At 36.2% G+C, this 15,828-nt stretch overlaps 1 protein-coding gene across 1 annotated transcript in view; it reads left to right on the top strand.

Annotated features, from left to right (window-relative positions):
• The window catches only part of TBC1D32 (TBC1 domain family member 32), a 180,101-nt gene that overhangs the window by 121,977 nt on the left and 42,296 nt on the right, over positions 1–15,828 (top strand). Inside the window, exons 27-28 of the mRNA XM_081251576.1 lie at positions 3,823–3,948; positions 14,571–14,654. Coding sequence (XP_081107702.1) covers positions 3,823–3,948; positions 14,571–14,654 — 210 coding nt within the window. The remainder of the gene's footprint in view (positions 1–3,822; positions 3,949–14,570; positions 14,655–15,828) is intronic.

Raw genomic sequence — 15,828 nt, 5'->3', positions numbered from 1 at the left:
AGAAACAAATTATACAATGTCATCAAGTATGAAAAGATTATGGTGCTTACCATAACAAGGAATTTCAGAGTCTAGGTATGAAATATTGACTCTAATTGAATTTTATAAACATGAAAGTTGATGATTTTCCTTTCTTCCATTTTACTCAGTGGTGGTAAGTAAGTGCTTAATTGCTTGTTGCCAGAGGGAGCTGTCCTGTGCATTGTAGGAGTTTTAGCAGCCTCCTGGTCTCTACTCACTAGATGCCCATAGAGCTCTCTCTTTGCAACCACCCCTCCCAGCTGTGACAGCCAGAAGTATCTATAGACAGTACTGAAATATGGGGAGCAAAACTTAGTCCATTTGAGAACTATAGCTATAGATTCGTTTTTCCATTCTAGCACTTCATACAAATAGAATCACATAAGATACTTTATTTGTGCTTGCTTTCTTTAAGCATAATGGTTTTGAGATTCATCTAGTTTGTTACATGTACCACTTGGTTGTATCATTTTACTAAGTAGGATTTCAGTGTAGATAACTATGATTTGGTTAAACATCACTTTTTGTTTGTATTTTCTTAAAATCCTTAAAAACAACTGCTTTAAAATTTTTGGCTAATTGTATCACCTCAGTCCTTTCTGAGTCTTTGTATTAACTGATTTAACTACTGGTTATGAGTCATTTTTTCCCCCTTTCTCATGTTAGTAATTTTTAATTGAATATTCAACATTATTAATTTTACATAGTTGAGGGCTAGATTTTGTTGTCTTTAAAGAGTAATGGACATTTTTGGGCATGCAGTCAAGTTACTCGTGGATCAGTTTGATCATTCAGGGCTTTCATTTTTTTGTTAGGGTACATGCAAAGTTGTCTTTATGGCCAATTTAACTCTGTTACTAAGGTGTGACTCTTCTGGTCTGTGGAACACTCTGGTAATGAAGGAGGACTCTTCACACTCTGTTTGGAACTTGGACATCTTCTAACCCTATGTATACTCTGGGAATTGTTCATTTTAAAGCTCTCAGCTGTTCTTTACCCAGTCTTGTGGAGCTTCACTCTTCAACTGCACAGCTGATTCTTGGCAACCAACTTGACAAAGACTTATACAGATTTCTGGAGTTCTTTCTTTGTTCATCCTCTTCAGTACTCTGATCCACAGATTTTAGTCTCCTCAGCCTCTCTGCAATTTGACTTCCGTCTCTTTAACTCAGCCAGACCTCCGGGGCATCCCCCTTCCTGCACAGTGATCTTGAAAGTGATTCAAGGAAAAAAAACAGGGCCCAAGTGTAAAAGTTACCTCATTAGTTTCCCTTGTCTCGGACATGACGGTCCTGTACTGCCTATTGGCCAGTGTCTGAAAACAGTGTTTTGATACATTTTACCCATTTTTCAAGTTGTTTATGGCAGGAAGGCAAGTCTGTTTCTGGTTCCTCCATCATGACCAGAAGCAGGACTCTGGTTTTTAATTTTTTTGTGTGATTATAAACATAGAAATTTTGGCAAACATGAAATTCTGTGTATCGTTCATGCTTGTTCTACTCCCCAGATCACTGATTCAGAGTTACTGTATTCCTATGGTACCATTCCTTTGATTCCATTTCCCCTTGCCTCATTCTCCATGCCCAAGAGCTTTTGCTGGAGTAAGATTGTTAGCCTCTCTCTGGACTTCCTCACTTATTCTGTACAAAGTTAGGAAAGAAAAATGTTTGGTAGGTGAATTTTGGAGAAGGAATGGAAAATCTTAGATTAGCCCACTTAAAGGCTGTATTTCCAAGTTAACCTATCTTTTTATTTTTTTTGTTTTTAAAAAGTTTTTTTAAGTTAACCTATCTTTAGATTATACTCATACCTTTCCTAACGAACAGTCAGGAGAGGGCTTTGGTTGTCTGTCATTGTCTGTGATTGAATATATTCAGGGCAGGGGAGATACTTGTAAGTCTATGTGGCAGGAGATCCAATTTATGGTGCCTAATTTAGCTGTTATAGTACTAGCACTGATATTTTGAACTCCATTTATCTTCTCCTGTCTACTTTTCATTTGGTTCCAAATTTAGAGGGGGGGAATAAAGGAACTGTTTCCCTCAAACTTGGTAACATCACAGATACAAATTTTCAATAAACATATCAAATCACTAAATATTTTTAGCTGTGACGCTGCATATTGAAGAGCTCATGCTTCCACTGAGAGCTGAGGGAAACGATAACCAGAGGTTATGAGCATACAAGGTTGTCTCTCTAGGAGTCTTGCAGGCACTCTGTCTCCAGCTCAGCATTTGTTTATTGTCTCAAATCAAATTTCCAGGTACTAAATTGGGCCCTTTAGCCTTTCTACCAATTGGTAGATTCAGATGCATATCACATTTGCTGCTTCAGAGTTGTTTACAGTCTAGTGCCTGTGCTCTTTTCCTTAGAATGAGATGAAAAAGCAAAATAAAATAGCAAATGTGAAAGGAGAGAGACAGGAGAGCCAGATGAGGCTGTAGAGCCAGAGGGAAGAGGGAAAAGATAACAGGATTTTTAAAAAGCAGGTAATTTACAGAAGAGCTGTATGGACATTCTCTATTTGAAGGAGATGGTGGTGGTTATAAAAGGCAGGCTTACACATGGATAGAAAGAATGACACAGAAGGAAACAAAGATGAAAAACAAACTGCATTTGTCTTTCCATTCATGTGCCACTAGTGATTTTTTTATAGTAGTATAACTGACTCTTAACAGTATTATATTAGTTTCAAGTGTACCACATAGTGATTCAGTATTTTTATAGATTATGCTCCATATAAAGTTTTTATAAGATATTGGCTACATTCTCTGTGCTGTAATTATATCCTTGTATCTTACTTTACACCTACGGGGGTGGGGCAAGATCAGTGAAGGGGATTAAGAGGTACAAACCATTAGTGATTCTTAATAGGTTCTAGATAGTTTGTTCTTGGGAAATAAATAATGTAGATATTCTAAATGGAAACTATAAAAATTCGATTTTAATGCTGTTCAGTTGTCTTTTACCTAACTTATGATGCATTTAACATTAATACTCTGCTGTTAATAATATAATTTTCAACAAAATTATCAGCTTTGATATTTCTTGTTTAAAGGTTTTGAGAATCTTTATTAAAAATAATAATTTTCTCCTTTGACTAAATCAGTTTCATTTTTCTCTAGATATTGCTTCTGATTGAGGCCATTTATGGAATATTACAGAATCATTCTGGTCTTGATATTTAAAGAGAATAGATTAGATTAGTACTAAATATCAGAATTATACACTCTTCTAACAAAACAGTTCTTTCTGGTTTATGTGTATATTTATGAGTGTGCATATGTTTGATATATTTGTATACTCATGATGATTGTATGAAAGAATATGTCTGCAGCTTTGATGTGAGAAGGTTTTTTAGTGACCTAATTGTCAAATATGGAAAGTTACATAAATTATTATTTATATACTTAATCATATAATTTTATATATGATGACCATGAGGACTGTGTGAGGATATGTAGCTGCTTTTTTAGGACTAAATAAAACCAGTTTAGACCATTGGAATGATATGTATGTCTTTTTTGTTGTTGTTGTTATATACACTTCTTATGTATGTCTTGATTATGCTCAATTATACTCCTATCTGTGTATATATTGTATATGCATACACACAGGCATACACACACACACACATGCTTTATGACATGTAAGTTTCATGAGGGCAAGTGACCTTGTCTGTCTAGATAAAATAAAATACTTTTTCTGGAACTTGTAACTGTTTACATAATTAAGTTGAATACTTATTTTTCAGTGTATCTAGCATGTTTTGTTAACATAACAGGTCATCTTTCTTATTAGACAATGATCTTGGCAAGCTACTATTGCACTTCAAAATGTCTGATAAGCAAAGTGAGTGGATAGAAAACTGCCGAAGACAATTTTGCAAAATGATGAAGGCCAAACCTGATATAATCAGTGGAGGCGGTGAGTATGTTTTAATTTTTGTGAGTGTTTTGGCTTGAAGAGTATATTAACAGAAGCTGTGTTTTCCTGAAGACTAGTACTGGCATATCATATCTAGAATACATGATATTAATTCCAGAAGCCCATAGACTTCTGAGAAATTTGTGGTCCTGGAAAACAAAAATTAAAATTTGAGAAATTACTCAGCTTTCTTTTAGTACTGCTTCAGAGGCCTTGGAAGCTAAATCAACCTTTGCCTAGGTAACAGTTTGCTTGGTTTCACCAGCTTTCACCCTAGCTATATCATACTGCTATGTTTTTGGAACTTTATTGAATGTTTTGACATGTTTTGAAACTCCGCCACATCCTGCCAAATAAATTTAGTGAATTTTAAGGAAATTTGGTGTGTGTGGGGGGGATAGCTATGTTGTCTAAACCAGCAAGCAAGTTGTTTTATGTTCAGATATTTATATGTGTGCATGCTTCCTAAAATTATCATGTTTTAATTAACATTATCTTAAATATAGTCTAAGAAAAAAGTTCTAATGTCAATATAAGCTAGATTTCTTGAAAGCTATAATTTAAAAATAATTGTCCTCTTTATCAGCCATGCTTTATGGTTTTCATGTTTGTATCATTTGCTATAAAATTAAAAATGGGAAATAAATGGGAAAAAAATAAGTTTATATTTTGTTGGAGAAATTATATTTTCAGGGAATATGATATATATGGGCAAGAAATCAAACATTATTCTCCAAAATTTTAGTGTAAAATGAGCAGTTCACCTGTTTTATACACCCCCAAATATTTTAAAAATAGCTATTAGAAGTATATATTTATCACTGGTTGCATAATAGAAAATATTTAAAATAGGTTTTGCAAATGCCAAAAGGTACAGAACAAAATGAGAAAGCAGGAGCTTGGAATATTGTTCAGTTTAAACACACTAAGTAAAGGTGTAGTTTTCTGAGTTTCTCTCTTACAGGGATGGTGATAAGACAAGAGAGAAATCACCTGTTCAGTCCTATCCATGACTCTGAAACAACATAAACAAGTAGAACATTACCATTAAAACTGTGTTCTATTTGGAATCTTGGGGGCACTTGCCACAAGATTTGACCTTAGTTCTACATTACTCTGATATCGTGTCCACTGTTAGATTTTGAGCTACTTTCAAAAGTAGATCTTGACCTCTCTGCCCAGCAAGGTCTAGTAGGTTACACAAAACTCAGTTACTTTTAACAGCAACTTTATAAGATAGTCCGCATTTTATGGATAAGGAAACAAAAGCCAGGAAATGTTAGATAACGAGCTCAGTTCACAGTGGCAGGCCCAAGAAGTGAATTCAAGCAATCTGAATAAAAACTCGTGCTCAGTATCAGTTTGCGATACTACCTCTTTGCACCTTCTCTTTACTACCTAACGTTTTCCACGTGGGAGGCAAACAACAGTTATTAAGTAAACCCAGGTGAGCATAATACTGATTGAGATAGAAGATGTTAAAAGTTTTTAATATCTCCCAGTCTCATAGCATACCTGTTTTCTGTCTATAAGCTAAGATGAACTAATTTGGGGGGTAAGCTGCAGAAATACTAAACAAATAAATGCTTTTGTAAGGCAGGCATTCTTATTTGTCTGTGCATACACATGTACATCTGGCTCTATAAGCTGGTTCAACTTGGTTTTTTTTTTTTAGACATCTTTATTGGAATATAATTGCTTTACAATGGTGTGTTAGTTTCTGCTATATAACAAAGTGAATCACCTATATGTGTGTGTGTGTGTGTGTGTGTGTGTATATATATATATATATATATTCCCATATCTCCTCCCTCTTGCATCTCCCTCCCACCCTCCCTATCCAACCCTTCTAGGTGGTCACAAAACACCAAGCTGATCTCCCTGTGCTATGCAGCTGCTTCCCACTAGCCATCTATTTTACATTTGGTAGTATATATTAGTCCATGCCACACTCTCACTTCCTCCCAGCGTACCCTTCCCCCTCCCTGTGTCCACAAGTCCATTCTCTACATCTGCCTCTTTATTCCTGTCCTGCCCCTACGTTCTTCAGAACCACGTTTTTTTTAAATTCAATATATATATGTGTTAGCATACAGTATTTGTTTTTCTCTTTCTGACTTTCTTCACTCTGTATGACAGTCTCTAGGTCCATCCACCTCACTACAAATAACTCAATTTCGTTTCTTTTTATGGCTGAGTAATATTCCATTGTATATATGTGCCACATCATCTTTATCCATTCATCTGTTGATGGACACTTAGGTTGCTTCCATGTCCTGGCTATTGTAAATAGAGCCACAATAAACATTGTGGTACATGACTCTTTTTTTTTTTTTTTCGGTACGCGGGCCTCTCACTGTTGCGGAGCACACACTCCGGACGCGTAGGCTCAGCGGCCATGGCTCACGGGCCCAGCTGCTCCGCGGCATGTGGGATCTTCCCGGACCGGGCACAAACCCGTGTCCCCTGCATCGGCAGGTGGACTCTCAACCACTGTCCACCAGGGAAGCCCCATGACTCTTTTTGAATTATGGTTTGCTCAGTGTGTATGCCCAGTAGTGGGATTGCTGGATCGTATGGTAGTTTTATTTTTAGTTCTTTAAGGAACCTCCATACTGTTCTCCATAGTGGCTGTATCAATTTACATTTCCACCAGCAGTGCAAGAGGGTTCCCTTTTCTCCACACCCTCTCCAGTGTTGATTGTAGATTTTTTGATGATGGCCATTCTGACTGGTGTGAGGTGATACCTCACTGTAGTTTTGATTTGCATTTCTCTAATGATTAGTGATGTTGAGCATCCTTTCATGTGTCTGTTGGCAATCTGAATATCTTCTTTGGAGAGATGTCTATTTAGGTCTTCTGCCCATTTTTGAATTGGGTTGTTTGCCTTTTTGATATTGAGCTGCATGAACTGCTTGTATATTTTGGAGATTAATCCTTTGTCAGTTGCTTCATTTGCAATTATTTTTTCCCATTCTGAAGGTTGTCTTTTTGTCTTGTATATGGTTTCCTTTGCTGTGCAAAGGCTTCCAAGTTTCATTAGATCCCATGTTGAATAATAGGTGGTGAGAGTGGGAAACCTTGTCTTGTTCCTTATCTTAGGGGAAATGGTTTCAGTTTTTCACCATTGAGGATGATGTTGGCTGTGGGTTTGTCATATATGGCCTTTATTATGTTGAGGTAAGTTCCCTCTATGCCTACTTTCTGGAGGGTTTTTATCATAAATGGTGTTGAATTTTGTCTAAAGCTTTTTCTGCATCTGTTGAGATGATCATATGGTTTTTCTCCTTCAGTTTGTTAATATGGTGTATGACATTGATTTGTGTATATTGAGGAGTCCTTGCATTCCTGGGATAAAACCCACTTGATCAGGGTGTATGATCCTTTTAATGTGCTGTTGGATTCTGTTTGCTAGTATTTTGTTGACGATTTTTGCCTCTATGCTCATCACTGATATTGGCCTGTAGTTTTCTTTCTTTGTGACATCTTTGTCTGGTTTTGGTATCAGGGTGATGGTGGCCTCGTAGAATGAGTTTGGGAGTGTTCTTCCCTCTGCTATATTTTGGAAGTTTGAGAAGGATAGGTGTTAGCTCTTCTCTAAATGTTTGATAGAATTCATCTGTGAAGCCATCTGGTCCTGGGCTTTTGTTTGTTGGAAGATTTTTGATCACAGTCTCAATTTCTGTGCTTGTGATTGGTGTGTTTAATTTTCTGTTTCTTCCTGTTTCAGTCTCAGAAGGTTGTGCTTCTCTAAGAATGTGTCCGTTTCTTCCCGGTTGTCCATTTTATTGGCATATAGTTGCTTGTAGTAATCTCTCATGATGCTTTGTATTTTTGCAGTATCAGTTGTTACTTCTCTTTTTCATTTATAATTCTATTAATTTGAGTCTTCTCTCTTTTTCTCTTGATGAGTCCAGCTGATGGTTTATCAATTTTGTTTATCTTCTCAAAGAACCAGCATTTAGTTTTATTGATCTTTGCTATTGTTTCCTTCATTTCCTTTTCATTTATTTCTGATCTGATTTTTATGATTTCTTTCCTTCTGCTAACTTTGGGGTTTTTTTTTTTGTTCTTCTTTCTCTAATTGCTTTAGGTGTAAGGTTAGGTTGTTTATCTGATAATATCAAAGCACTAGTAAATCACTTTAAAAAAAGACATATACAGCCTGCTATAAGCAGAAACAGACATTAAAGCTCATGAAAGAAAGCATAAGAGGTGCTATGATGATGAAAGCGTGCGGCCTGAAAGGATGATCCCTAATGGCTGATGCTAAAGGGGCAAAAACATCAGTTCCTTTGTTTTTCCACTCACTTTAACCTTGTGAGCACCATCATATATCGTTATTGGTCTAGGCTTAATGGCATTCTTCCAGTGGTATTTGCCCATCATGTGATTCTGTTACCAAAGCTCCTTTTTTCATACACCCTCTTCTTGGCATAATTAACCAAGGGAAAGAGGAATTCAGCACAATTTCTAATTCATCACCTTCTGAATCCTTCTGTGCTTCAGCTATACCATAACAACTCAAAGTTGTTGTGTACCCATGGACTTTAAATCGGCCTGTCTTCTATCTACTTATGGCTATAAAGCAGTTGTACTTGATACAAGCAGATAATTTTCTAAGACTCAATATTAATCACATGATGAATAATATAAGAACAAAGAATGATTTCAAATAGGCTAAGAATAAAAAAATGTTGTGTGTGGTTGTCTAATTTATATGATGGAACTTACATCCAGCCTTTAAGGAGTCTAAATATTCATAATGAAAAAAGTACGGAGATGATTTCTACTTTTAAAAGATGGAGTAGTTGATCTTTCCCTTTTTCCCTCATCCTGTGTACAGCTAAGATTTCTGGATATCATCTTATGTTTTATATGTGACTCTGGAAGATGGAGAGAAGGCAGACTGGCTAGGGACCTTGGGACCTAAGGAACAACTCAGAGGTGATGTTTCTTGGGTTTTCTTTTTGCCTTGTATATCCTGGGCTGAGTACTTAAGATTGCCAACAGATGCAGGAAGAAAAATGAGGGCTGGGCAGTAAAAGCCTGCTCTCTCTAACCAAAGGACCAGGAAAAGTGCAATCTACCAAGACAAAATTTGTAGATAGTGACCACTTTAATCCAGACAAACACCACTTTAGAAAATATTGCCAACAAGACTTGGGGTTCAGCCTGGACTTCTGTTCTCACCTGCCAGTAATGAGGCACCCCTGCCTCTCCCTGGTAGGATGGTATCGGAGGAGACCTAGGTAGAGAGTTAGGAATTTCACCATCACCCAATGGTAATAAGACCACCATCTCTCCTTCCCCTCCACACATGTATTTGTTTCACACATGAAACAAATTTTAAAATACAAAGTGTCAGCAAAGAAATATATAAAGAAAACCCAAAAGGAAATTTTAGAACTGAAGAATTCCATTCCCAAAATAGAAAGCTCAATGGATGGGCTCAACAATAAAATAGAGGGGACAGAGGAAAGAATCAGTGAACTTGAAGATATTAAGAGAGGAAATAGACTGAAAATTTTTTTTTAAAAAGATTGAATCCCAAAGTCCTGTGGAACCATAACAGAAGATCTAACATTTGCATCATTTTGGAGTCATGGGAAGAGGTTGGAACTACAAATGTATTTGAAAAATGATGGCTGAAAACTTTCCAAATTTGGCAAAAGACCTAAGCCTGTGGATTCTAGAACCTCAGAGAGGGTAGACCCAAAGAAGTCCACACCAAGACACAATACAGTTGACCCTTAAACAACACAAGGTTGAACTGTGTAGGTCTACTTATATACAGATTTTTTTTTCAGTAGTAAATACAGTACTAGATGATCTGAAGTTGGTTGAATCTGTGAATGAGGATAAGGAGGGCTGACTATAAATTATATTGGGTTGGCCAAAAAGTTTGTTTGGTTTTTTCCATAAAATAGCTCCAGTAGCACTTAGTTGTCTTTAACTTCATTTGAAACAATTTTGTTAGACTGTGTTGTGACAGCTGTCACATCAGCATGCATTTAAAAAAAAACATCAAAATTAATGAATTTTTGTGTAGCCATTTTAATATTGAAGATGAAAGAAAAAAGCCACATCTTCGGCTTTATTTCAGGAAAGGTAAAAACCCAACCAAAATGCAAACAAAGATTTGTACAGTGTATGGAGAAGGTGCTGTGACCGATCGAACGTGTCAAAAGTGGTTTGCAACGTTCATGCTGGAGATTTCTTGCTGGACGATGCTCTAGGGTCTGGTAGCCCAGCTGAAGTTGATAGTGATCAAATCGAGACATTAATTGAGAACAATCAACGTTATACCACACCGGAGATAGCCGACATGCTCAAAATATCCAAATCAGGCGTTGAAAATCATTTGTACCAGCTTGGTTATGTGAATCGCTTTGATGTTTGCGTTCCACATAAGTTAAGCGAAAAAAGCCTTCTTGACAGTATTTCCACGTGAGATTCTCTACTTAAATGTAATGAAAACATTCTGTTTTTAAAACAAATTGTGATGGGCGATGAAAAGTGGACACTGTACAATAATGTGGAACAGAAGAGATCGTGGGGCAAGCGAAATGAACCACCACCAACCACACCAAAGGCCCGTCTTCATCCAAAGAAGGTGATATTGTGTATATGGTGGGATTGGAAGGGAGTCCTCTATTATGAACTTTTTCCAGAAAACCAAACGATTCCAACAAGTACTGCTCCCAATTTAGACCAACTGAAAGCAGCGCTCAAAGAAAAGCATCTGGAATTAGTCAACAGAAAATACATAATTTTCCATCAGGATAATGCAAGATTGCATGTTTCTTTGGTGATCAGGCAAAACTGTTAACAGCTTGGCTGGGAAGTTCTGATTCATCCTCCATATTCACCAGACATTCCACCTTCAGATTTACATTTGTTTTGGTCTTTACAAAATTCTCTTCATGGAGCAATTTTCAATTCCCTGGCAGACTGTAAAAGGCACATGGGACAGTTCTTTGCTCAAAAAGATAAAAAGTTCTGGGAAGATGGAATTATGAAGCTGCCTGAAAAATGGCAGACGGTAGGGGAAAAAAATGGTGAATACATTGCTCAATAAAGTTCTTGGCGAAAATGAAAAATGTGTCTTATTTTTATTTTAAAAACCAAAGGAAATTTTTGGCCAACTCAATACATGATTTTTGACTGTGCAGGGAGTTGGCACCCCAATCCGCCCGTGTTGTTCAAAGGTCAACTGTATAATCAAACTTCTGAAAATTTAAGACAACTCTTAAAAGCAGAGAGGGAGAAACAACACCATAGCTACAAGGGAAAATCAGTGCAAATGACAGTGGACTTCTCCCCAGAAAAGATGGAGGACAGAGGAAGTGGCATGACATTATTCAAGAGCTGAAGGCAAAGAACTGTCAACCTGAGCTCTGTGTTTTTTGAAAGTAGCCTTCAGGAATATTGAGGAAATCAAGACATTCTCAGGTGAAAAATATGTCACCAGCAGACCTACCCTAAATAAAGGAATAAAGGAATTTTTCTACCTCTGTCATGTGCCTGCAACCTCCTGTTAATCTATAATTGTACAAACTTTGTTTTAAAAACAAGGAATGAATATAAACTACTTGAGAACATTGAGAAAAATAGTCTGTGCTTATAATTTGTATAAAAAGTGAACATAGTTGGATGTGGTGAGATTATAAAGTGCTTGAAACACATTAGTAGAGTTCTGACTTCATGGAGGGTAGAGAGATGAGAATTGTAAGTTCTGAATACTGAAGTGTTCAGGAACAAACATCTGGTGGTTACATGAAGGATGGTGATTGGGAAAAAATTGCACGCATAATGTAATTGTCTTGTGATCTGGTGATGTGCCAGCAGTGATAAAAGATGAAAGAATTAAAGAGTGAATCCTGGAGAAATTTTGCATGTTTACAAACATTGAACTTTTTGGAACCAGCTGTTGTTGTGATGGCAATGCCAAGGGAGAAAACAGTCAATATCCAAGTATCCCTGAACAAGCTGCCTTCAGTTTTTCCTCATCAGTAAAACCCATGTCCTCTTTTATTATATATGTATTATAAACCTTGGTTTCATAGTCTACTAATGTCATAGTCCAACCCTAGGGAATAAATATAATTAAAAGGACATCTCCTAATTTAAAGTCCTTTTGAAATTCCAGGTCTGTCATTTAAAATAAAAATCCACTTAAAACAATATTCTATAGTTTACTTTCTGGATAGTAATATCCTGGAGTTAATTTACTCTTGAAGTTAAGAAATGTTTTATGTGAATTAATTTCCTTGAGTCGCAGATAATGGAATTTTTAGTGAATTGACAGATACTGAGTCATACTGAGACAGCCACTATAGTAATTATGCAGTTTAGCTACACTTATGTTTGGTTAGTTAGAGAGATGGTACCAATAAATTGTAGCCATGGCTTCAATTACCATATATGGATTAGTTTTTAACATTGTTCCATGGCTGTAGCTTATCCCTCAAAATATTTGGAAGTGCATAGTGCTGTTCATATGGGTTGCTGGGCAAAGCAAAAATACTGGAATCAGCAGAAATTCAGAACCTTCTCTAGGTAGTTCAGTGACGTCATCCTTGTATAGGATGCATAGAATTACTTTATAAGCCTCCAATATATTGATCTAATAACATAATTTCATATTTCAAGATCAGTGCTTGCTGGAAAGTAGTATGCTTTGCAAAGTCTGCAGTTAGTCTGGTGACTCTTAAGTTTCAAATCATATTGTGTTTTAGCAGCTTCAGAGATGTGTATTTTGTCTTCACTAACATATGTTTAGCTGTCTGATGGCTAAACCTGATTTCAGGCATTGGATTCAAATAACTGTTCAGCAGTATGCTGTGACTTTTTCCCATTAACTCAGCCACTTTGCTTAAATGAATAATTTGTAACAAACATATGGTTGTGCTAAAATGAGAATAATTATAGTTGCGTTTTAAATGGACATTTCCATTTAAAATTTTTATATAATCTTTGTTACTAATGTATATCTCACACCTTATTAGGAATGATTGTATCTAAATTTCATCGACACATTCTTTCTGAAAAATTATAATCTCAAGAGACAGCATTAGGTGACTTATAAACACACATGTAGAAGTTGAAAGCTCTCACCTAAGGGCCATTATTTACATATAGGTTCATAGAAAAAAAAATTTGAATGATTTCTCTAAGAGTGGGAGAATTTGTGCCTATGTATGTGAAGATAGACCCAATCTAAACAACTATAAGTTTAAATAATCTACAATACTGGTGTCCTTTCTGATCCTCGACTATTGCATTTTCATACTTTTAAATATTCATTTCAACTTGAAATCAGAATATGAATAGAGTTCCATGAATAAAAAATTTCATTTTTATCTTGAGATATAGCTCAAGCTATATCATGAGATGTAGCTTGTTAGACGTATAGTTGTTAGAAAGCATATGTTATTCCTCTTTGACTTTACATTTTTGACATGTTGACTACTAATTTTCCTTCATGAATTATATCTTTAAAATGCACTTGGATGTGAAAAAGGGTGCATTCAGTTAATACAGGTCAGAATCAGAATCCTGAATATAACTAGGGCACAATTTTAACAGGTGACTAAAACTTACTTTCTGTAAGTCTAAGCATATCAGTTACCCTCCAGATATATTTCTTTCCAGCAAAATTAATTCTAGATTGGATATTAATTATAATCCACCTGGTTATATCCATTTGGGAAGTAATATACGCAAACACTGTGGCATTATTTATATACTATTACATTGGAAGGCATCTTTTTCAACTTTTCTTTAAATTAATAAACTTAGAGCAGTTTTAGATTCACAGCAAAGTTGAGTGGAAAGTACAGAAAGTTCCCACATACGTTCTATCCTTACATATGTACAACCCCTCCCCCCATTATCAGCATCTCACGCCAGAGGGGTACCGTTGTTACAACTGATGAACCTACACTGACATATCATTATCATCAGGAGTCCAAAGTTTACATTAGGGTTCACTCTTGGTGTTTCACATTCTATGAATTTTGACAAATGTCATAGTACTGACACGTATCCACCATTGTAGTATCTTACAAAAGAGTTTTCACTGCCGTAAAACTTCTGTGCTCTGCCTGTTCATCCTTCCCTCTCCCCAACCCCTGACAAGCCTACTTTTGATCTGCTTGCCTTGAACAGATACCATCTGTTGCAAAGTACATAAAACACATAATATGTCCTGCTTTTGAAAGGGATGTGAGCTATGCATTGATTGTGGTCTTGGAGCTCACATGATTTTTTTTCTGCATGTGTGAATGATGATGGTAAGATATTATAGCCTAGTTTGTGATTTTTTTCTGAATTGAAATCATTAAGCAATTTCTGAAGTAATCCTTAGAAGATCTAAAGATAACAGATTCTTTTCCAGTTTTACAATGAATAGGTTCTCAGTGAAGCTATTAAAATTTAGTTTATATTGGAAACATTGTTATGAGTATTAAAATGATGTTTTGAATTGGCCCCTCTTAAGAGCATAACTGTGAAGCAGCTCTGATGACTTTTTTTCTACTAGTCTGTGGTTTAGAAATGCAGTATCACATATTGTTCTTGACCTTTAGCATCCTAATTATTCTCTTGTTTATTACAGCTTTAGTAGAATTACTTGAAAAATTTGTCCTTCATCTCTCTGAAAGCCCATCTGAATGCTACTTCCCCTCAGTGGAATATACAGGTACAGTTTAAACATTTTTGTATTTTGCAAAGTGCTCAATGTGCAAATAGATAATGTTTTGTAGAGGAGTGTAATTAGACACAAATATGCACAAGGTTTTTTCACCCTAAAAAATCTCTCCCTTTGTGCCATATACATTCCAGATATCTTTCAGTTTCTTCTGTGCAAATATCTGGGTTTCCTTATAACTTTCTAGCTTCGTTTTTGAGCTCTTTTTTTTCTGTCTACCCATTAAAAATTGTTTTTCCTTAAGGCAATATCTTCCAATGTCTTTCACTCTTCTGTTTTTATCCACTTCTTAGTGGATAAAATCTCCTAGTGGATCTCATCTGCTTGTACTGTTCTACCCACCTTATATATTGATGACTTCTAAATATACCTCTTCTACTCAAAGATCTATAAGCTTCATTCTCATATTTCCAGATGCTTAATCGGTAAACATCACCTGGATGTGCTAAAGAACCCTCAAGCTCAAAATGTCCATCTTCTCATACCTCACTGAGATACATCCTTCTCCTACACTGTCTATTTTTGTGGGCAGTGCAATCATCTGTCCATCTAAGCCAAGTTCCCCGCCACCGTCACCAAACTGTATTCTGTGTTCTTAATATAACTCAAATTTATCTACTTATATCTATCTGTATTCTTCTTTATGTTAGTTTAGGCCACTATTACTTTTTGCCTAGGTTATTACATTCTCTTTACCCGTTGTCTCTAATTGGAGTGTCATTTCTTTTCAGAGGTATTCTTTATGCTGCTTTCAGAGTGACCTGTGAAGTGTAAATGTGACCCGCTCTTTCCTCTACCTCTTAGAAGCTTACCATTGACCACTGCATACAGTTTAATCTTCTCATCATGGTACCCAAGGCCTTATGTTACTCTTCTCCTTTCTTCTCTAGCATCATCCCTTTCTCTCCATGCCTCGTATTTGTTTTTCAGGGGCACTAAACTGTTAGCAGCATTGCCAACCTCACCCTCTCTTCTCCAAATACACATTCATTTATTCAACAGATGGATATTTTCCTCTGCTGTATAATAGAACTGCTCTAAGCACTTGGACACATCAGTGAACAAGAGAGAAAAAAGTCTTGCCTTTACAGAGTTTACCTTCTGATTGGAAGACAGACAATAAATAAGTAAAAAGATTCAGTATGTCAAGTGGTATGGTGCTAAG

Source organism: Mesoplodon bidens (genome assembly GCF_964165515.1).
Source record: "Mesoplodon bidens genome assembly, chromosome: 12".
Taxonomy (NCBI): domain Eukaryota; kingdom Metazoa; phylum Chordata; class Mammalia; order Artiodactyla; family Ziphiidae; genus Mesoplodon; species Mesoplodon bidens.
This window is presented reverse-complemented; position numbering and strand designations above follow the sequence as displayed.